This window comes from Pelecanus crispus, chromosome Z (assembly GCF_030463565.1).
Source record: "Pelecanus crispus isolate bPelCri1 chromosome Z, bPelCri1.pri, whole genome shotgun sequence".
Lineage (NCBI taxonomy): Eukaryota > Metazoa > Chordata > Aves > Pelecaniformes > Pelecanidae > Pelecanus > Pelecanus crispus.
Genome location: NC_134676.1, coordinates 10,706,066 through 10,729,191, shown reverse-complemented (window position 1 = coordinate 10,729,191; position 23,126 = coordinate 10,706,066). Strand labels below are relative to the sequence as shown.

Below are 23,126 nucleotides of genomic sequence, written 5' to 3'. Positions count from 1 at the left end.
TCGCCTCCTTCGGTTGCTAGGAAACGAGCCGCCGCAAAGGTGCGACGCGAATGTCGTAAAAAAAAAAAAAAAAGAAGATCCCGGGGAAAATGTCGTGAAGCGCGGTCGGCGGGGCCTGCAGTGGAGAGGGTGACCGGCCCCGGCTCCCCGCACTTTTATGCCCCGTCCCCCGGCGGCCGCTTCCCCCTCCTGCTCCATGTGGTGCCCGGGCCGGGCTCTCGGCCTCTCCTCCTCCTCTTCTTCCTCCTTCTCCTTCTACTATGGCCCGGAAAACAGTTAGCAGGAAGCGGAAAGCGGCGGCGGCCGCCGCCGCGGGGCCCGGGGGGCTCCAGGGGGAGCAGGTAGGCCGGGGCGGGGGGGGGGGCGGGCACACACACGGGTGTGTGGCGGGGGAGGAGGGGAAGCGCTTGTCCCCGGTGGGGAGAACGTGCCGGCGCCCGGGGGAGGGGTGACCCTGACCGAGGGTTGCCGTGTCCCTGTGCCCGGTTGGGGCGGGGAAGGAGGGCGGCGGGGGGGGGGTCCCGGTGCCCGGGGAAGGCGCCCAGGGGGGCGGGGAGCCGTAGCCATGCCGGCGGCGGAGGCGGGGGGTGTCCCGGTGCCGCAGAGCAGGCAGCCCCCGCCGCCCCGCTCCCTGCCCCGGCGGCTCTCCCGCCCTCCTGCCGCCCGCCCCCCGCCCCGCCCGGCGCTGCCCCCGTCGGGCGCAGCCGTTCGGCCCCAACCGCCGGCCCCCGCCGCCCCCGGGCCCAGCCATGCTGCGGGGCCGCCCCAGGCCGGGCCGGAGGAGGCCGGTGAACGTCGCGGTCCGTACCGGGCGGCCCCCGCGGTGTCACCCCCAAACCCGCCCAGCTCACGGCCGGGGGCTGTCGGGGCTGCCCTCTACCGCGCTTCTCGGTTCCCTCTTGTTTCTATGAGCGTCTGCTGTCCCAACGGGGCCGAACCGGCGCCGACTGGTTTTAATATCATCGCGCTGTTACTTCTTTAGTAAATATTTATGTTTACCGTTGTGTTGCTGAAGGTTATGTCAGCATTTCCGAGTTAAATTCGTGCGCGGTATTAAACCATGGGTAGTTTGCAGGACTTCAGTGTCTTGTTGGGAATGTCTTCGACTTCAGAAGGGTCGTCCCTTAGGTTTGTTCCAACTGCTGTATCTAATTGCCATGCTTCTCTTCCACAGTATGGGTGGGATCACTCGGTTCACAAAAGGAAAAGACTCCCCCCGGTGAAAAGGTCTCTGGTGTACTACCTGAAAGGTAGAGAGGTCCGGATGCAGAATGAGTCCAGCTATCACCGCCTGTTGCACGGATATGCAGCCCAGCAGCTTCCCAGCCTCCTGAAGGAGAGAGAATTTCACCTCGGAACCCTTAATAAAGTGTTTGCCTCCCAGTGGCTGAACCACCGACAAGTGGTGTGTGGGACAAAATGCAACACGGTAAGTGCCACCTCTCTCTTTCTTTTCCCTCTGTGAATTATTCCACCCCCAAATGATGGTTACTGTAATCAAAATATTTTTTTTCCTGCCGAGGAAAATGTTTGTTAGGAAGTAATTAGGAGCAGAGTCAAAATTGCGCACAATTGATTTTGAATGAAGGTAATGCTTAACGATGACCCATTCTCATCTGAAAATATGATGCTGTGCAGATGGCTGCGAACCTGAATGGGAGGCCTGTACCTGGGTGCAGCATCTGTCTAATCTGCACAGAGTGATTTAAATCTGTTTGTGGGTTGGAGATCAGCAGTGGGGTTGGATCTTTCTTCTTGTCCTACAAATGGATAATTAATGAATGATGCTGGCTTTGCTAAATGGTACATACGATGCCTGGTAGAAGTTGCCGGCATGACTTTTTTTCATTATGCTCAATCTTACACAGTTTTGTTTTACGTATGGTTCTGTGCTGATGATTTTGAAAAGTTGCTACAAAACTAAAAAAAGTGGTTAAACTCCACATATTCGTCAGAGTAGCTAGAAATGTTCCAAGCTAAAAAAATGAATTTCAGATCTTCAGGATTATCCCTTGCTTGTTCACTTCATGACTTTTTTCGCTCTAAATCTTCTCTTGTTTATGTACCTTTATATGCTTCAGCCAAAATCGAAACCTTTTCAGACTCTTAAAGTGATGCTTTGGATTTGAAATATTATAGGGGAATATTAAAATTATGTTCTGTGTGATTAATAAATGTAGGCGAATGTACTTCTTGGGTAATATTCTCTCTGCTGGAGTCAGCAGCCCAACTTCATTGGCTGAGGTTGCAATTTCATGTATGAAGTTCTGATTGAATTAGTGCAAAATCCGAAATTTGTTCATTGCAAGTTGGTTAGTGCCACAGAAGTAAATCAAGCATTGTAAGGAATGCAGAGATCAAGCAGCTCTTAAACCTCAAAGCATATCAGTTGGTGTGATTGTTTCTTTGCTTCAATTTTTTTTTTTTTTGTGCCGAAGCTGCTCTCAGTGGTCTGACCTTCCAGGGACAATGGTATTTTTTTTTCATTTCAGATATTCTGTTATTAGTCGTAGTTACACAGCGGGAGGCTTTCATGCAGTAGCTCTTAAAAAGCAAGGCCTAGCTGTATGAACAAAACAATCTGTTAACAGCAATAAGCCTGAAATAGAATCTCTCTGCCTTCTTCGTCCACATGTGTTCATTGCCTTGGCCGGTCAGCAGCCAGCACTGTTTGTGGAACAGCTTACAGGAGACAAACTCCTGCTGAAACACAAGCCCTCAAAAATCTTGCTTACTCTGGCAAGATGATTGCATGTTTTATAGAGCTGCAACAATTTTGCTGTGTTCTGTAACTTCTGTAGTTCTAGTGCTGCTGCAGCGAAGATAAATGGGCAAGTGCGTTGTTAACGCAACCTTGCAGAAAATTGTTTGGGACCAAACAAATCACAGAACTGAAGAGGGATTCAACCATATTGTTGTTGAATACAACAGTGTGTGCTTCCACAGCTACACTTAATGTTACAGATGGACCTTGGTCTTTTACTAGGCAAAATGCAACGATTACAAAAGAAGTCACTTCAGCATTGTGAAAGATTGTATATGAATTATGAATACTTGTAATAGCTTTAACTTGGTTGCTTTGTGTTCACATTTGAACAAGTAGAGCATTAAACTCTACACTCTAATTATGAGATTTTTCTCTCTCATCTCCTGAGTAAGCAACCAAATAAAGAATTCCTTTGCCAATTCTCATGCGCTGAAGTTGTGGCATATAAGTTGGGAGTAAATCTAAACCAACTTGGTTGTCTTTAATGGGGTTTGCTGCATTGGAGTTGCACATAATTAAAGCTAATGCAACAGAAATATATAAACCATAGCAATTGTTTTAATCAAAGCTTGAATGTGGCACTGAGAGCTTTTAGCATTTAATTTAGAAATTGCCCTTGGCTATGCTGTGCCAGAAGGATTCACTGTTTTTAATAACAAAACAAAAATACACTCCTGTCATAGAGGGGGAGGTTTGGTTTTAGTCACTTGACAGTACTAGTCACTGTAAACACTGAAGAGAATATGGAGCTCTCAGTTGCTCATTTTTAATGAGGATTATAACTTGTTTAATTATTTGGGTTAACTTTTTATCCTTAAAAATATCCCTGGATATGACTGTGTATATGAAATAATTTTATTGTTCGCCAGTGGATCCTGGTGGTCACAGGTGGCCAGCTGTAAATCAAATATTTGGGTTTCTTAAAGGTACATGCTTTTTCTGATAGATTTAGAATTATGCAACCTATATAAGCATTCAAGTGTCAAAATTCAAACACAATCACGTGGGCTTTACTGAGGCAGGATTCACGTTTGCAAGAGTCTCCTAGGTTACGTATGCAATAGGCTTCTTAATGTTCTTCAAATTCAAATGAACAAGCATCTAAATTACCAAAGGCTGATACCGTGAAGTCTTTGAGGAAGACACGGTCTGTAATCAGCATCTTCTGTTCAATCTTCTTAGAGAAACGTCGAGACTTATATAGGAGACAACCTTATGGCAAACGAAAACACTGAACATGAGACTGCTGTAGTTTTCTTTTTTTTTCACTTATTTCAGGAAATGACAAATAATAAAGCAGTTCCCTTAGTTCTGTGTATGTGTTCGGGACATAATTCTTTTGCTAATTGTGAAGTTAAGGATGAAAAAGTACAAGAGCTCTAAATCATTCCCTAAATACAAGAAGCTTATTAGTTTCCAGTTGCTTGAGAATATAATTGCCTGGAATCTGAGATTTTTGTTTGCTTTCCGCTCCCCGCCCCCCCACCCTCCCCCGCCCCTCAGGTAGGCCTGATAGATGTATTTGTGTTTAAAAACTTCCTTACTGAATGCTCTCTTCTGTTTTTTCAGGTGGCTTTTCCAAGGCATGAATGGGTTGCTTTCTGAATGCTAGCTGGTACCTTTTCTCTCATATGGATTCATATGTTGTCTTGGATGCCCTGCTGCAAATCACCAGCTCTTGTTTCTTCTTTTAATTTGTTCAAGACATCTCATGTCTGTTCTGTGCACCTCATACAATTATAATGTAGTCTTGTAGTCCTGGGGTGGTAGCTGTGAGAATACAATGCATGGTTATGGACTCTAGGGGGAAAATGATTTGTGCTTGCTTTGCAAGTTAATGTTATCTTCTGGCTTTGCACATGTAATGAAAAATCAAGAAGAGGGCTCGTTTCTGATGCCAGGGAGGGAATGAGAAGTCGTGCTCCCACAGTTTGTAGCTCTACTCATAGTCCACTGCTGGACGCTGGTGCCTGTAACTGACACTTCCATTCACCCTTTTTTTTTCAGTGGCTTGTGAGTAAATACCCAGGTGCTGTTGCTTGTCTCACAAGTCAGTGCTTTCCTGTCAAATGCACGTGATACCCATGTCTGTCTGCAGAGTCTGGTAGTTTCTATGCCAGGTATGGTGTGGGTGGTAGAGATGCCCTTTAGGAGGCGAAGTCTCTCACTTCTCCATCCTTTGCCATCTGTCAACATGTGTTAACTGTCTGCCAGACTCCTGAAATCAAACACAGCGGGCAAGACACAAATAAAAACTGGCAAATGTGATTTTGGCAGTGAACAAATTCAGTGACATCAAAGCGTGTGCCCCTTAGCTAGTAGTGCTTCAGAGTTTCATAGCAAGGTGGAGTGCCTGATTGTGTGGTCTTACCTCTGGAAATGTGAATTCAGAGTCAGTGGACTTGCTGGCTGCTTTTACCACTGCTCACTTCTCAGATGGTTTCTATATATTCTGGATTGCTTCTCTTTGGACCCTTTCAAGGAAGATGTGTGAGGCTGTTACCCACTTGCGTCACCTGTACTGCACAACCTGTGAGTAGTTTTTGTGCTAAGATTAGTGCATGTTCTGATCTCCGCTGGAAAGGAGATGTACAAGGTTGATAGCTTAGTCTTTGAGTCCATGTTTCTTTGGGGCTTGGCATATATTAGTAAATCTGTATTGCCATAGAACCGAAGAACCTTATGCCAAGCATTTTATGAACATGGAAACGAGAGATGTTTACAATCTGAATAAAAGGCAAGACTGAGAACTGGGAAAAATCAAACAGTGCTACTCAGTGTGACCAGCAATGGTATTGATGTAATGATACTGTAAGCATTGTCTTGCTTTTGTTGTTTTGTTGGCAAAAAACGAATTTGAAGGAGAACAATGTTGTCATTTTCCAGCTTGGCTGAGGGTGAAATTTTTGTGACCAGCTTCAGCTGGTCTGGAGTTGTGCTCTTGCAGAACGGGATGTTCCCACCTGCTTGTTCTTGCTGGCACTGATGTGTGCGTGGCTGGGGAGTCAGCTGGATCAGCTTGCTGCTTTGTGTTCAGGCGGGTTTTCCTGTAGGGTTAGTTTTCACCGAAGGCAGAGATACTATCCCGCTGACCTCACAGCTACCTGAGCACTAGTCGCTGCCACAGGGGCAGTGAGACTGTTTGGGTGGGTGAGGAAGAAGCACGTGGATTCTCAACAATTGGCTTAAGCCAGTTGTGAAACTTCGTCATGATTGATTGTCTCTTAGTGACTCTATTTAGCAAGGCAATGTGTTTATCTTGGGTTTCTTTCAAATGTTAGTATGAATGACAGGAATGTGCCTGTGATTTCTGGGAGTTGGGATGCAGATGTATTGTGAGCGCTACTTGTGTGAAGAATAAGCAGTCTTTCATGCATGTTTTTTGTGCCTTGTGAATCTACATCTGTCCTGCCTGTGTAACAAAAACATGCTGTAGCTCAGGGTGGCACCCTTTGGTTTTGTTCTGATTGATTTGTATGATCAACTAAAGGATAGTGCTGCCTGTTCATCTTTTGTTCTGTGTGCAGTGGCAGCAGTGGAGGACACAGGAGAGTTTGTGTGCTGCCTTGAAATGGCATTTCCTAGGCCTGTTTTTTAATCTTGCTGCATAAAGTCAATGCTTTCAGTTAAGTATGCATGGGAAGGGCACCTATATTTAATGAACTGGTAACTTTGGTTGGTTCCCCTGCACCCCCCCAAACTGTTGTCTCCGAAAGGCAGGTCAAAAAATTGAAGTAAACTTGACAGAAGACCTTGGCAAGCCGTTCTGCTCTCAGTGTTGTATATAAGAGAAGGGTGCATTTTGCAGTTCTGACTCTGTTCCTCAGATACTCGATTCCCTGCCACAGTCTTTACTTTTGGCAAGTTGATTAATCAAGTTCCTTAGTCAATGAAGTGGAGCAGTTTCTTGATCAACTTTATCATAAGCAGTTTGAAAAGGGGACAGCCATGTAGTGATTGTATGGGAGCCATTTGCCAAAATGACTTCTGACCACTTCTGCAAACCAAAAGGATAATAAGCATACAGCTAGTAATCTCGTGCGGTGTGAGAAGTAGGGCCAGATCATAAATATTCATGGCTATGACAGCTGTAGTACATAGCCATGCCTGTGGGCCTTGATCCTCGAGTGATAGCACTGTTACAAGCTGTACGTCTGAATTGCTTTAAAAAAAAAAGAGGGAACATTAATTTCTCTCTGTCATGTCATCCAGCCTGTTTCCTTGTTAGAACAAGGTTGTTCCACAGAGAACGTGATAGCTGAGTCTGCTCCATGTCTCAGGGATGCAGTGTGGTCCTTGGACTTCTGGCAGATGGCCAAAGCAATCCTGGCTTGGTAAATCCTGGATGTCAAGTTATGTGGCACGCTAATGGCTAACATGCATATGTTTTACTAGCAGGAAGAACCAAATTATGTGCAAGGCTTAAAATCAAGGGACAAATGTGCACAGTTCACTGTTTGGAGGTTGCTGGGGGTTTACTGCATCCAGGAAAAGTTTTTGTGGCTGGTTTTTAGTTTCTATGTAACGAGTAGCTGGAAAATAATTTCTTGAGGTGAAGAAAAAAGTATTGTTCAGCTATCAGGACTTTGTCAAGACTCTTAGAGTCCAGGCTGCTTTGGAGTTATTTGCAGGTGTACTTATTTCAAGAGCAGCAAAGGTACCCGTTTGCCTGGAAGAAGCAGGCCAATTTCTGTTTTTTTCTTTGAATTTATGCCATTGTTTGCTGTGGTTTTGGCTGCACTTGTTTAAAAGCAGTCAGATATTTTGTACTTTATTTACTGTAGTGTGCTTAAAACAGTATTCAAGTTTTCTGTATTCTTAGCTGGGTGCCTGTCTTGTTTCTTAACATTTCCCCATTTTTGGCTTTAGAAGTCTAACAACTGCTTGGCTTCTCCTGGCTTCTGTTTGCTGGACTTAGAGGGAAGATTTCTCTGCCATCAGTGGTGCAGCTTGCAAGTGTGAGCTGCTGGCTTCCTGTCCTGCCCCAGGTGATGCAAGGGTCCTAGCATACACAGACAGTGCTTGCTTATTTCATTCTAGGGTGGTGGTGGTTGTTTTTATAGTACACACAGTGTGCCAGCTTCCTTACGAAGCAAGGATGGAAGTTAACTGCTTAAAACTTTACAGCCAAAACTACAAAGCCAGTCCTTTAACTGTGCGAAGTTTCTTGCCCTAAGAGCAGTTGCTGTTCTGGTTACGGTAATACTGTGCAACTGGAGAATAAAAGTGAGGAAATGACAAAGCGATTCAAGGGCTGACGATGGATTAGAGTAGGGTACCAGCAGATGAAAGCACTGCAAGAAATATGTGCTATTGCTGCTTCTGAGAATATCTTCATTTGGAAACTTGTTACAGGAAAATTATGTTGAGGTTGAAGGTCCAGGGCAGAAGTATGAGAGTCTGATGCTTCAGCATTGTGTGTTTCCAAGTTCTTTACCTTTTCTGCCTGATTAGTTTAGCGTTTAGCTAAAGGAATTTTGCATTACAGTAAGCCTTTGTTAACCTAGTATCAAACATGGATGTATGACAGTGGTGTCAGACTGGAGAATGTAAAGGGGTTTTAATTTCAGTCCTCATACCTGTTGCTGTGCTCTTCAAAGTGTGAATCTCTTAGAGCTGAAGCACAATTTTCCTGAGTCTGTGGACATCCTGAGGTGTGGATGTGTTTTCCTAATTGGCACTTCTGGTGCCAGCTTTAGGACCTGCAGATGACACTTGCAAGCCTTAATCTTAGGTACTCAACCATTGATTTTGTGGGGGTTTTTTTTCAGTAGTTGAAGGAGGGTAGGGGAGGGAATTGGGCCTTTCTGCTGGAGGGAAATGCTGAGGAGGAAAAGAGGGTATGCACTGAGGGGAAAGACAAGGGAGGATGAGAGGAGAGGGGGCTGCTGGTCCTGATCCTACAGTGCAGGTGTTAATTTTTAGGGACGTGGCTAGGGCAAGAGGGGCTGCTGTGCGCATCACGTTTTTACCAGCTGTCCCAGGCAGTGAACTGCATTGTAAGGCTTGGGAGAAGTGAGGAGTGCCTCCCTCCTACTCAGCTGCACTTCAGCTGTTGCCTGACCCCACACCTGCATGCAAAATAAAGAACTAAACATGAAAATTCAGTCCCTGTAGGAACAGTCATCTGTCTGTGCAAGACTGCCTACAGAGAAAGATCAGTTGTGGGTTGGAGATGGTGCATAATTCTAGATACAACACACATAGCGATGAATGGATTTCAGCTTTCTCTGCAGAATGAGTTTAACGTAACATACTTTGTCAGGTTTTGGTTTGACAATATTCTGCTAGTTCAGTCCGTCAAGAAGAATAGATATGCTGCTAAATTTTCTTGGGTTTTTTTACGCTTATTAAAGAACAGATCTACAGTTTGTGACAGGTCATGAAAACCGACTTGTATACATAACTTCTCTCTGAGAACCGCTAGACTTCTCTATGTCCTTCTAGAAATGTCTGATAAAGGATATCAGAACAATTTCCTTGAGATGTGTATTTTTGAAATTGCACTGTTTTCTTTTTTTGTTGTTGTTGTTATGTTCTCCATCTTCAGCTCACTTCCAGAGGCTCCGAGACAAGGTTCTTTGGGTACAGAGGGAACAAATTTAAGGGGTGGTGTGTGTCTGTGGAATTTAATCATAATACTTGGCTGTGATTCTGCATCACTTTCCTTAGTGCCAAGTGAGCTTCAGATCCTCCATTTCCTTGCTTCACTCATGTTCCCTCACAGGACTTTGTCCCCTCTGTTATACCTATTTGACTGTTAGTGCAGCTGCACTCTGAGCAATACATGTGAAAGGATCCAGCACAAGAGCCTCCCAAATGAAAGTGCACTTCGGCAGGCAATGTAAACCTTTGTTCTGGCTTACATTGTAGTCCTATGGTCGTATATGTTTGAACTGACATAACTCTGGGTATAATGATGTCTCTTTGAAGAGTTGTAAGGCTTTATAACGGAGTTTTCTGCCAAGGGGACAGTGACATAGAGCTCCAAATTCCAGTGTTTTTGCAGGATGAGGTATGTAGCTAGATACCGTTTTTAAGATATTCACACTGACAGTACAGATGACTGATTGTTGAAGGAATGTACTAAAGATAATAGGCACCAGGATATCTATAATGAGGAGCAGAAGGCCAAGAGATCTCTAAAACAATGAACATGTATCCTTGAGTGTCAAAACTCCCCTTTACTCGTCTTTTACTAGTCAGCAAGATCCACTAATTAGTGTCCCCTAAGTGAACCAACTAATTATAATATGAAAACCACACCTCTGTTGGAAGAGCTACCCACCTCCAAAGTGAGACCCCTACCCACTGAGCATGTGTAGTGATTTTAAAGGGAGCTATGTCTTTAAGTGAAAGTAGAAATAACCAATGGCTAACAAGTAGGTGTCACAGCAAAAGTAGAAATAACCGATAACTAACAAATAGGTGTTAACAGTAGGTGTAGTGACTTTGTTTAATTGTATAAATATGTGGGGCAAGGCTAATGGGGTGTGCTAGTTTTGTGGAATTACCACCTAGCACCCGTCTCTGCGCAGAAATGAAATAAAGTAAATATCTTGACCCAGTGTGTGAATTGGTCTCTGTGCACCGGCTAAAGAACCTGTCTTTGGGACAACAGTACTATAGTTAGTTACTATTCTCTGTGTATCACCAAAAAATAAACTCCAATTATATAAATTTGTGAAGTGTCAGTTTGCCAAAGCCAAAACTTCATGGTAAGTATCTTATTTGGGAGGCAGGAGGCTTCTGCTAAGCCCCCTGGGCCTCACTGGCTGTTTTGAGGTGGGTGTCTCTCTCACTGTTGTTCAGGGAAACTGGAAAATGATATTGTTTTGTCACAGTATTGAACAGGGAAAAGAGTTTTTGATTCAAGGGTTTTGTTAAGTGGGAAACCTCCCATGACAAATTTCTCTCTTCTCTCTTCTATTGCTGTGAAAACCAAATGGGATGATTGAAATAAACTCCACTGTAATAAGTTAGTTTACTTGTTTTAAGAAGGAATTTATGCATTTTTCAGCCATCCTTGCAGCATTTGTGCATTCCAGCTTGAAAAGAATGTCAGTTCAAAATAGGCAGTATATTTGACCATCTTGTTTTTCTTACCTGTTCAATGATGACATGCTTCTCCTGGTTTTTTTTCCCAGTTATTTGTAGTAGATGTCCAGACTGGTCAAATTACCAAGATTCCTATTCTGAAAGATCGTGAACCCGGCATGGTGAACCAGCAGGGTTGTGGTATTCATGCCATTGAGCTCAACCCATCGAGGACCCTTCTGGCCACAGGTGGAGACAACCCCAACAGTCTTGCAATTTATCGTCTGCCTACACTGGATCCTGTCTGTGTGGGAGATGTAAGTGGGAGTATTTGGGGAAAGTCTATTCTGTCACTTGCAAGAATTACTACTTTGAAGTGCGTAAGGTCAGAGCGAGGTTAAGATTGGGAGTGCTGTAGTGGAGAGTGAATTTCTGAAAGCTTCAAAACATTCCCAACTAAGTTCTCTTTTTTGACAAGCTGTCTTAAATATGAGTGAGTACACAAACATGCAAGACAGTTCTCCGAGTCAAATCTCTTCTTCCTCACCCTCATTCAGGTCTACTTCAGATTACTTTTAAGCACCAAAAATGTAACAAAATCCTAAATGTTAAAGTCTAATTGTGGTGATGACCTCTGAAACTAGTTTTAGTGAAAAAGTTCTTTTGAGAAATTGATACAAGTTGTTCAGATTTTCCCCTTCTCCAGTGCAGCTTATGTATGTATTATTCCAGAGGCTTTAAAGATTAGTTCTAACCTAGTGGCTTATGGCAGTTTGGTAGACTCTGGTACTGCTTCTATTTCTGAAACATCATGAGGCCTTTTTAAAATAGCCGGTCTGAAAAAGAAAAAAGGCTGAAGTGAGTATAGTGGTGTCCTGTAAGCACTTCTCTCTCGTTTCTCCTTTTTGATTCAGGACTTCACATAGGTGTTAACTACAGCAGCAGAGGTCAGGTCAGAGTTTCTGCAGTAGCAGATAACCAGCTGCAGAAAGGCTTGGCTCTAAAGATTTATATGAGACTTGCTGTTCATTTGCGTGCAGCTGTGATTTTGCGGCTTTTCAGACAGAACTTGAACCTTATAGTCTTTTTTTCCCCCCATAGGTTTCTCACCTGCTGAAGAAAAGATTCTTGAAGTAATAGTCTTGAAAAATTAATCTGTAGGCCATATATTGTAAACATTAAGGTTTTGGTTACTTTTTATAGTAGTTATGTTTATCTGAGGAACTAAAAGTGTGTAGCTACTTTACAGAAGTAAAGAACGCTGCTTTCAAAATGGAAAATCCAAGTCCGTAGAACTGAGATCAATTTGTCCTTGGTCAGAGACCTGTTTTTCCATCACCTATTTGCTCTCTATTATACACTTCAAAAAAAAAAAAAAAGTTAAAATTACTGTTAGGTACTTCAACTGCCCCAGCTTGATACTGGAATCTTATGTGTATGTTTTTAATGTAGGTCTGTCCTTCTGAGCTTGTACTAAAAATGAAAGTGAAGAGTACTTGCTGCTTTGAGACTACTCTAGAGTATAATGGCACAGAAAAATCTGTCTTTTTTCTTTTAGGATGGACATAAGGATTGGATATTTTCAATTGCATGGATCAGTGATACTATGGCTGTCTCTGGTAAATTCCATTTTTTCTCTTTCTCTTTTTTTTTTTTTTTCTTTTTCCTTTCCAGAATTTTATACTGATATACAGCACTGTATAGGTCTTAGCGAAGCACCTTTATTAGGGCATTTGAAACCCCTTGGAACTATGTTGACTATTTAAACACTTCTTGGTCTTAGTACAGTGCTTCATTTTATTAGTAGGGCTCTGGTCTAGATTTGATGTTTCTAATATTGGAGGGAATATTACTGTCTTTCCAGTAGGTGTTGCCATGAGAGGATCTCTAAACACAACGAATTACAGGGAATTACAGATGAATAATTTCAAGAGGGGTGTTGGTTATCAGTTAATAACTTCGAATACAGCAGAGCAATGTTGGTTTCCTGAAATCCTGTGAAAGACGTAATCAATGAAAACTCAGTTCATTTTGTGTGTGTGTGTGTGTATGTATATGCACATATACTATGGCAGTTAATACAGAAGGCTGTAGTAAAAAGGTCAGTTACTGACTTTTTAGTAACTAGTTGGACAATCAGTGTAACTTCATAAAGTATCATTTAGGTAAAGGCAGCAATACTAATATGTTATTGCATTAATTTAATAGTTTACTGTCTGTGCTGACAGGGTGTAGTATTCTGTACAGGGAGGTGTCAAACTGTAGGTGAGAGGAAATCGTAACAGTCTCATATAAAAATCAAATACTGGAATTGTTAGTTCAGTAAGATTTTCTTTTTTTAAAAACCCAAAAAGCTAATCCTGGAATTTGATTTTGGATTTAATATAAAACTTGATCCTTGCAAGTCTTCATCCCAAATATCTGCATTAAAAAAACATTGTCAGCTAGTAAGCTTGAAGAGAACAGCAGAGATGGTTACAGATATCCAAGGGAAAGACAAGGACCCAATGGAATAGAGGCACAGCATGTGAGATGGAACTGTGTTGCTCTCAATATTTTCTATGTGCTCAAGGGTGGAGGTGCGAGTGGAAGACTGCCATGTCCTCTGTTGTATGATGCTTACAGCAGGATGTAGGTTCTCGTCTCCAGACCTGAGACACCAGCGAAAACTTGTTGAACGCAATTAGCAAGTCTGATTGCTAAATTCAGTTCTTCAGAACTTCACTGATTATCCTAATCAGGAGAAAACAAAACCAGCTAACTTTGGATGTTCTAATCTGACAGAGTTCAATTACATGTGTATCTGAAAGTGTGGAGCAGAAATATTTGAACTCCAAGCATTGAGAATATAGCAAATACCTTTGTCTGAATTAAGAAACTAAATGCATATTTTCTTGTGACTTTCTTGGGGCAGGTTAAACGGGCATTTGGTCCCATGGCAGATCACACTGATCATATAGCTGAGGCTGGAGATTGGGCAGTGTATTGTCTCACTGACATCAAAACTGTTGAGAGAGTACACAGAGGACGAGGGGCTTGATTATTCCTCTTGCTTGCGTTAAGTTCAACAAGAACAAGGCAGGGCTCTGCTTGTAAAACTTTCAGCAGTGTATTTTAGTAGTCCATAAGCATAAAATTAAACTCTTGAGTAAACACAGCTGAGGGAGAATGCATCAGTCCACTCAACCATACTGGCCAGACGAAAAGATTTCCATGGCAAAAGCTTTTGATGGGATGAATAATTCCCAGGGTGGCATGAGCCTAGGGTAACAAAGGATACTGTCCTTGGCTTCAGGGCAAACCAGTTGAACAACATATATTGACCTTTTCCCCTGCTAGGGCTATTAAAAGGGACAGCTTCCTCCTAAAGTATGTCAAGATGTTTAGAAATTCTGTTGCTGAGTATTCAGCCTCCATAACAATCAAGATTAGGTGCAATTAAAAACCATCAGCATGCAAATTGACTGGCAGGATGTAGTGTCATGTGCTGTCCGCTGCTATGCAGTGCCATTAGGAAGCTCCTTTTGTATTTGGCTGTAGTAGGTGATAGTGGCAAATGACTGAATCCATCTGTGAGGGGGGCAGAGGCACCTCTGCCGTGCTGGATCACCTGTATTGCAACGAGATGTTTTGCTGAACTCTCTTTGCAGCTTATTCCCTATGATGTACTAAAACCTATAAATTTAGTAGTCTGATGTAGATACTTATTTCTTTCTGGCACTTTCAAAACATGAAATACTTCTTATGCATTCACTGTGAGAGAAGGAGGGATGTGCTTTTTCACATAGTGTAGGGAAGAAATTGAGGTACATGTCAAATCTGTCAGAGCTGACTTAGATGGAAGTGAGTTGCTTACACACCAGAAGGGATGGGTATAGGGCTTTGGATTAAGCCTGTGTTGATCTATGAACCAAAGACCTTCAGCTTTCTTCATCCAGTATTGTTACTCTTATTGATTCATATTTTGGATTAATATCTTCAAATTCAGTAGAAAAATAAAATGAGTTCTTGCTTTTTCAGCCTCAGTTCCTGTGTTACATTCTTTAAACAAAATGTTGCATGGTTTAAGAAAATAATTTTTAAAAACAGATTTGATACAAATTGGTATAAATTGTGGTTTGAAATTGTTTCCATTCAGTTCACAAATGTGTATGTACCTATCCATAAGCATACTGGCAGAAATCAAATGAACCCAAATTGGCATAAACCCAACTGAGTTTTCTTGGAGGTTTTTATATTGGCTTAACAGACTGTGAGTCTCAGCCTTGGTAAGCCAGGCTGAACGCGTAGGCTATTCAGTCCCCTCTGAGTTTATTTTACAGGTGAATCTCTAATGGTGATTGTTGTACAGGATTATGTTTTTTGATGCATCCTATTCGATTTGAAAACAGATGAGGTCATCTAGCTGCTTGGAAACCATGCAGACAAACCAGTTGACAATGAGTTCATGATGTTATGAACTTTACAGCTCAGTAAAATCATGTTTTTGTTAATAATTAATGTATAGGCACCGACAGTGTGTTCAGTTAGATTAAATTAATAGTATTCTTTCTTTCAGACTCTATTGTTTATTCCTTTTTTAAAAAGGTGAGTTATGTATATGTGAAATCGACTGTTTATTTATGGACTGTTTATTCAGGTTCCCGTGATGGTTCAATGGGTCTCTGGGAAGTCACAGAAGATGTGTTGTCCAAAAGCGATGCCAGGCACAATCTCTCTCAAGTTCCTGTCTATGCTCACATAACACACAGGGCTCTGAAGGATATCCCCAAGGAGAACACCAATCCTGATAACTGCAAAGTCCGAGCATTGGCTTTCAACAATAAGAACAAGGTCAGTAAGATAAGCAAGACAGTTGAGAAATCCTAAAACTGTCTGTATGTATTAGAAAAAGAAAAAATAATCTAAATCAGAAATACTAGAGAAGCAACTTAATATTCTTTTCCCTGATCCTTTTGCATCCTTATGAGATGGTTGTCTTTATCTGCTTTGTCTGCTTCTGCCCCAAATGAATGGAGAAGTCCAGTAGAAAAAAAATTATATGTTTTCAGAAGGAACGATTTTCCTGTGTGATTTTAGACTTGCACCCTGAGGAGGAGGGGCGGGGGGTGTTTACAAGAAGCAGATAAAGCACCAAAACACCTCTTGCAGCTTGAATCCCACTCTTGAGTGCTCTTGCTGCTTTCCTTCCCCTTTGGTGAAAGGCCAACTAACATGCAGGCAGTTCCTGTTCTGATGGCTGAATCGTTACTGGATTGCTCAGCAAGCAGGTGACTGACACACAGGGCAGGCATCAGTGCTTGCTTTGGTGTTATTTTGTTGGCGTTTGACAAACAGTAAATGTTAACCTCCGCCATGCTGATCTCTTGTTATTACCAGTGGGAGTAGCAATTCATCCTCCACTGCTTTTCTTTCTGCCTTCAAAGAACAGAGGAGGTCTGAAGTGAAGGTGGGAGAGCATGGTGCTCCTGTGGGCTTTATTTTTCATTATCGCTGTTAATTACTCGTCTGTGGTGGAGACTCCATGTAGCTTTTTCAGTAGAGTAGTGCCTGGAAAGAAATGTTTGCTTCAGAGTCGGAATCAGCATGGGAGCTGCTGAAGAGAATTGCCAACTCTAGCTTGTACTATCTAATAATTCATTATTTGATTGTCTAACAAGATGTATACTTTTGAAAGTTATTTTTGGTTATTTACTCTTTTATTAATTCTTATTCTACCTGGCACCTTTGGGCTGTATTGTGTTCTGTCAAGATCAGTATAAAATGAAAATTTATCTTGATAAGCATGTAGCAGATTATGAGTGAGTTCAATCTGGAGTATGCAGCCTGCCTAGTAGAGAGTGTGAGTTTGTAAGGTCATCTATAATACAGAAACTAACTCTCTCACTTTTTTTTTTTTTTTAATAGGAGCTGGGAGCTGTGTCCCTGGATGGGTATTTTCATCTTTGGAAAGCAGAGCACACACTATCAAAGGTGCTTTTCTGTTTGTTGGTGTTAAATTTCAAAAATGGCCTAGCAGTTATGGCTGTTCACTGTTCTTCATCTCCTTTAATTGCTTGAAGAAAGAGCAGCAGTGTTTGTAAAACACTTACAAGCTTTATGTAAAATGAAGTGTCCTAAAAATTAGAACTTGAGGAGAGAAACTCCTCACTTCCCTTATTTTGGAGGGTGGGAAGTGCTCTTAACTTTCTGCCGGTTCTGGGTGAGCTGAAGTGAACCGTTCCATACAGTATGATGGATTAGCAGTGTTCATAAAGGAAGTTGCACTTATTTAAGTGTAATTGCAGATCAAACCCGGATGTATCTATGCTAGTGTATGAGGTAAGCTTTTTCAGCTAAGAGCTGATGTCTGTGTACATCTGCTGCAGAAATAACAGCAGCTTAGAAACTTTTAAAAGACTTTGCCAAAATGTTCATTGTTCTTTGCATAATATTTGGCTTCAGCCTTTATAAATCTGTTTGGTTCAGACGAAGCATCCCATCTCCTTCAGGTTTTTTTTTTCTGCATCAGGTCATTGCTTTTTTCCTAAAGTTCTATTTTTGTGGTAAACTTGCTTTTTAGCTGCATTTTGGGTTTTTTTTTCACTGCAACTTCCTTGAATATAGCTTACAGAATTGCTTATTAATGTCTTGCTCTTTTCTCATAACGGGTTGATTTTCATTTCTTCTGTTTCCAGTTACTTTCTACAAAGTTGCCATACTGCAGGGAGAACGTGTGTTTGGCTTATGGTCAGGAGTGGTCAGTGTACGCAGTAGGATCACAGGCACATGTCTCCTTCCTGGATCCCAGGCAGCCTTCTCACAATGTTAAATCCGTCTGTTCCAAAGAACGAGGCAGTGGTAAGAAACTTGTCAAAGGGTGCTTCAGATGATTTGCTTGCAGAATTAGCTATTAAGACTGCAGTAAGATAAGCTTTTAATAAATAGGAAGGGTTTTTCGTGTGATAGACTAAATAATTAATAGCATATGGAGGTTTTGCTTTTATGATGGTATTCCTTGAGCAACCAACAAACCAAACTTAAAAGCAACTCTGAAATCTAATGATAGACAACATTAGTGCTTTTACGATCAACTAAATTATACACCATCCAAATATTACTGAACTTTTAAAAGTGTGCATTTCACTTCTACTTGTTTTTTACTGTGTCTTACTCTGTTTTACTTCATCTCAAAGCAAATTCCAGTCTTGGTACTGCTATTAATACTGTCTATTCTTGCATTTTTCTCTGGGAATCGAAAAAAAGCATGTTGTCTGCTCTGTGCTATCGTACAGGGAGTCTGTGCTGTGAGTGAATGCTTGCCTTGTAATTTTAAAGCCATGAGTGAGACTCTTAATTTTTGATGTGCATTTATTTGCTTTATATATACAAAAGCTCACTCTCTTAAAAAAAAAATTTGCAGATTTGAGTACTGTTTTCCTTTTCTGATGCGGATGCAATATGTCAAATTGAACCTTACACCACGGCCAAGTGTGAGGGCTTGCAGGGTGCATGGTCCCATAAGCTTCTTCCTACACCCTTTATTTTCAAGCATGAGAAGGCACTGTGCTGTGATATCCATTTTAAACCATATTAGTCCCAGAGTAGTAAGTTGCAGTCCTCATTTAGCTTGGCTCTAGGCATCATCTCTTCATTAGGCAGTTATCAGAAGTGAATGCAAGTGGGCAAGGATTAGGAAAAATTTATGTGGTTACTGGAGTTTGAACAGTGCTGTCTAGATAAATGTCAGGGTCTGCTTCTTTGAGGTATGGGAGAAGTTTCTATAATACGAGAAAAGGTGCTTCACCAACTTGTTGTGTTGTCACCAGAACATTTTACCAGCAGCAGCCCTTGTCCTAACCCACTGTCAGTGAGGGCTCTGTGGAGATCCTGATGCTGTCACCCTTCGGTATGATAGGGAAGAAATACCAAGACACTGGAGTGTGGTTGCCCAGTGGTGGCTGGTGGCTGAAAGCTTGTGCCTTGAGCATGTGATCGTCCCTGCTGGGGAGATGATCTGTGTGTAGGTAGTATCTCTGGGGCATCTCCAGTTCATGTCTGGAGAAAGCCTTTGTTCAGTGCTGTCTTCTGTTCTGCATAGTAGGTGGAATTTTTTTTTTTTTTTTTTTTGGCATCATGGTGGAAGCACTTAAGTAATATTAATTCCCAAGATACTGAGTGTTTCAACTTCTGTTGATCTCACTGGGACTTGGAGTGGTGCAGCACCTCTAGAAAGTAGGCTGTTTATTGATTAGTGCATTAAAATCTGGGTTGACTTTTAAGTGCTTTGAAGTATTACCTGAATGTGCTTTCAGCTTCTGAATGTACCTGCTGAACGTGGTAAGTCCACATTAACTTCACATCATTAGTCTTGCATAATAAAGCAGGTCAGAGAAAGGTGGTCGCTTAGTAAGACAGGAACTGGGGCTGGTTTTTACCCAGTGTAACCCTGTCTGCTCTACATGAGAATGTAGTTAATGCTTTTTAGTGCATCTTGTAAGTGTTGCTTTTCTTAGCAGCTCTACGGGGAAGTGCAGGCCCTGGACTCTACTTCCTGATCTGCAAGAGCAACTGCTTTCTGCTCAGCTGGCATGCAGTGCTATGTCGTGGGCCCTTGACTTTATATCTTGAAGGGAGCACCATTAATGTAGTAGACAGAGCTTGCACAGCATGGACTCTGCTCCTGGCATAGGATGTGCTACTGCATTTTCATTTCCTTCTGGGATTTGTAGAGCCTCCTGGCCTCTCAGGAGTGAAACTCAATTTGCTGACCCAAATGGTCCAGGTCCACAGGTGGCAGAGTGCTGGGTATGTTGGAGAGCTTACTGTGATCAGTTCTAGGCACAGGTTGTGCTTTTAGTTTGATGGTAATGATTAATCTGAGGTACTTAGCCCCTTAGGAGCCAATTTGAAGTGTTGTTCTTGAAAGCCTGTTCTAAATGTCCTCGTAGTAGTGGGTACGTCACGGATTCCTTCAGTTAATTTTTTTTTTTATTAGAGAAAGATCCACAGTCATTCTGCATTTTATGACTTTTATTAATAAATTGCATTGAAAAGTATATGCCATTTGCTTTCATACTCCATCACCTGTTTCTGTTAAGTAAGTGTTCTGCTGCGTTGCTTGTCAAGAGCGCTTTTGGAGCAAAAATAAGAGGAGGTCCCCCTTCGTGCCTTTCTCCTCTTATCCAAGTGATTACTCTTGCTGATTGCAGAGGGCTTAAAGCTTTCTGTGTGTATTTGCCAGAGTCAGGCCCTTGTAATGGCAGGGGGGGAGATGTCTCCAACTTGTTCAGATGCATTTGCAGTTCTCTGAATTAAAGTGGAGATTCTTAACACGAATCTGGTAAATCTAGTTCAGCAGGTGTGAGATTTGCAGTGGTTTCCCACGTATTAAGCCTGCAGCCAAGACTTCACCTCGCACCTGGAGCATGGCAGTGTGGCCTTGCCTGTTCTAAGTGTGTGTCACAGACGCTGGTGGCGGTGGATGTAATAGCAGTTTGCGGAGGCGGAAGGACGAGGATGTGTTTCTAGTTAGGACTCTGTACAGAGGGCAGGGGGAAACTCCCTGGCTGCATCCACACCTCTGGGATGTCTGCTGTCACGTGTCCTGCTGGGTGTATTCCAGTATGTTACAAGTTTTGTGATGTTCAGTCTCACTTGGTATGGTGACAGCAGTTGGCACATGGATGTAGCTGGCATAACTCACTTTTTTTCCCTCTTGTTTGAATGCTTGTTTAGGCTGTAATTCAGCGGTAGTTTAAAGAGGGTTTAAAAAGCCCTAGAGTTTATAATCTTGCATCATATTGTGCAGGAAGGAAAAGCACAGATGTGGCAGGGCTTAATCTGCATAGAAGAGTTGTTTGGGGTACAGTGCTTACACAGAACAAACCTTTTGCACAATAAATAGAGATGAGATGACAGGACATTTTGCAGATTGCGAATTCCAACATACAGAATCTCCCCAAGACTGTTTCCAGGGGATCCTTGTTTAGCTGAGGCTTCCGATTTAGATTTTTGTGAAAACAAAATGTACTTCTTTTACCTAATGGCATAACTGCATTGTGCTAGAATGTTTTGTTTGGACTGGATACTTGCTCTAGCTTCCCATGTGCTGGCGTAACATAGTGTTGCTTAGGTTGTAGGATTCCTAGTCTGTTTTCATTCCTGAGTGAAGTGCTAAAAGAGCCAGCTACAAAGAGTAAGGTGTGCTTGTGTTGAGGATATTTGAGTGGAGATAGCTTCTTTAAGAGCCTGATCTATCCTAGCAGCAAAGTGACTAGTGATCATTATGGTTATACTTGCTTCCAGCTAGCCTCTTGATCAGCAAAATGCACTTGGTGGCAGCTGGGACAGTAGTTTTTCTCACACGGTCGCTTACCGTAGCTTGGCAGGTAGCTAGGTAGGGTGCGAGCTCATGGAGGAAGCCAATGTGACATTCTTTCCTCTGTCTGCTGCCATGTACTCGCTCATGGTGTGTTCACTTAGAGGCTCATGGCAGATAGAATAAAGCTGCTCTTGATCCTAAATGGCTTATGATCTTTGCTTATCTGGCAGAGCTGGGGCTTGCTGAGAATGAAGCTTCTTACTATGCACCCTCAGTGTAGCTGATGGCCTCGGAGGAGAAGGGAAGTAGTACGTGTAATTGAAGCTGCTGTTTCAATAGCATCAATGGTATTTATCTGCACTGCTCCATAGCAGTGGGGAAACTTATGTGTTGTGGAGAATACCAGTAGGTGGTGGTTCTTAAAGAAAATACTAGACATCAAGCAGCAGCACTGCAGAGCCAAAGCATCCATCTTCCTTACTGCGCTGTTCTGTCCCTTCTGTGTTTGACAGGTATTCGATCGGTGAGCTTCTACGAGCACATCATCACAGTGGGGACAGGGCAAGGTTCCTTATTGTTTTATGATATCAGAGCCCAGAGGTTCCTGGATGAAAAGCCCCCACGTGCCTGCTATGGACAGAAGCAGAAATTAGGAGGAGGTGAAATTTTGAAATTGACGACTGGGAAAGGCTGGCTGGTGAGTAGCTTGTAGCTGTAGGCAGCTGTTTACACAGGAGTGCCATAGGCCTCGAGAACTGGTTCTTTTTGTAGTAATGGGAGCTATTGTATGAAATGCATCCCAGCAAAACAGTGATCATGTAACCGATAACTGTAATCACGAAAACCAAAAAGTGCTGTGGAATTGCTTTCTACAAAAGCTTTATGAAAGAGTACTGAATGGTTGGTTGCTTGGGAGTAAGGCATACTGACTACTTTTCTTATGCACTCATTCATAAATGAACTAGATTTTACATTTGAAAATATAACAATACAATCTAACTTCCAGTTTTTGGAACCTCAAACACAAAATACATTGTCTTCCTTCAAAAATGTGCTACTCTAACATGGTACTCAAAGTAAGAGAGATTTAATTTAATTGTGTGCAATTTTAGAAACTGTGGCTTCCTGAGGTAATGCTATGGCAGGCACCTGAGTTCAATTTCCTGTATGTTATCATAAAGCAGTTAATGGCTTTGTCTAACTTCCATTATCTTTTGTATCATTGTGATGTAACTTTAAAAACTAATGGAACTTGATATCTTCCCTACCCTTCACCTTCTCCCCTCCAATGTTTGGCCCAAATGTCCTCAGAAAAAGCTTCAGGACAGCTCTGCTATCTTCAAATTGATCTATCTGAAGCTTCAGAGAGTATTAATAAAAAAGATCCCTTTTTAGGCTCTGGAAGCTACCTTCTGCTTTTGTGAAACAAGGTTTTGGGTTTGTTTGGCAACAATAACAATCTAAACTTTCCTTTAACAGAATCATGATGAAACCTGGAGGAATTATTTTTCAGACATAAATTTCTTCCCAAATGCTGTTTACACCCACTGCTACGACTCGTCTGGAACGAAACTCTTTGTGGCAGGAGGCCCCCTTCCATCAGGACTTCATGGGAATTACGCTGGTCTCTGGAGCTAATGATAACTCTTTATAAATGCTGATCTTTACACAGATTTCCACTTTTCTTTTCCTTTTTTTAACAACAGAATTGTGTGATGCCATTGATTTCTGATTTAAATGCAAGTTATTTTTTGGCAGAGTTTTCTGTTGGTCTCCAACAGTTTTATACATCTTTTTGAACCAGTTTTTGCTTTAACCTCCTTGATCCTTTATATGAAGGGTTTTTGAAATCCCTTTTTATTGTATTTACTCCAAATGACTTTTCCCCTGCATTTAGGCTCTCTTGGCCACGTGCCCCCTCCCCTACTTTGCTGTGAGGTAGGATTCCTTTCTTATAGAGTGGTTGCTCCTGGGCTTTCTGTGAAAGTCTAGGGGCTGCGTGTGTGCAGGTACTTTGTG

At 42.2% G+C, this 23,126-nt stretch overlaps 1 protein-coding gene across 2 annotated transcripts; it reads left to right on the top strand.

Moving 5' to 3' along the window:
- The first annotated feature begins 162 nt into the window (after positions 1 to 162).
- On the top strand, positions 163 to 22,780 carry DCAF12 (DDB1 and CUL4 associated factor 12). 2 transcript variants are annotated; one of them, XM_075725980.1, is made up of 9 exons: positions 163 to 341; positions 1,175 to 1,429; positions 10,915 to 11,121; positions 12,363 to 12,423; positions 15,444 to 15,637; positions 16,712 to 16,777; positions 17,482 to 17,644; positions 21,620 to 21,804; positions 22,587 to 22,780. In XM_075725980.1, the coding sequence occupies exons 1-9, from the start codon at positions 261 to 263 to the stop codon at positions 22,743 to 22,745; spliced, it is 1,371 nt and encodes a 456-aa protein (XP_075582095.1). In that variant the 5' UTR covers positions 163 to 260; the 3' UTR covers positions 22,746 to 22,780. The 2 variants fall into 2 exon arrangements, with proteins under 2 accessions (XP_075582095.1, XP_075582094.1); XM_075725979.1 differs by having other exon boundaries at positions 224 to 321; positions 1,158 to 1,429.
- Positions 22,781 to 23,126: the final 346 nt, after the last annotated feature.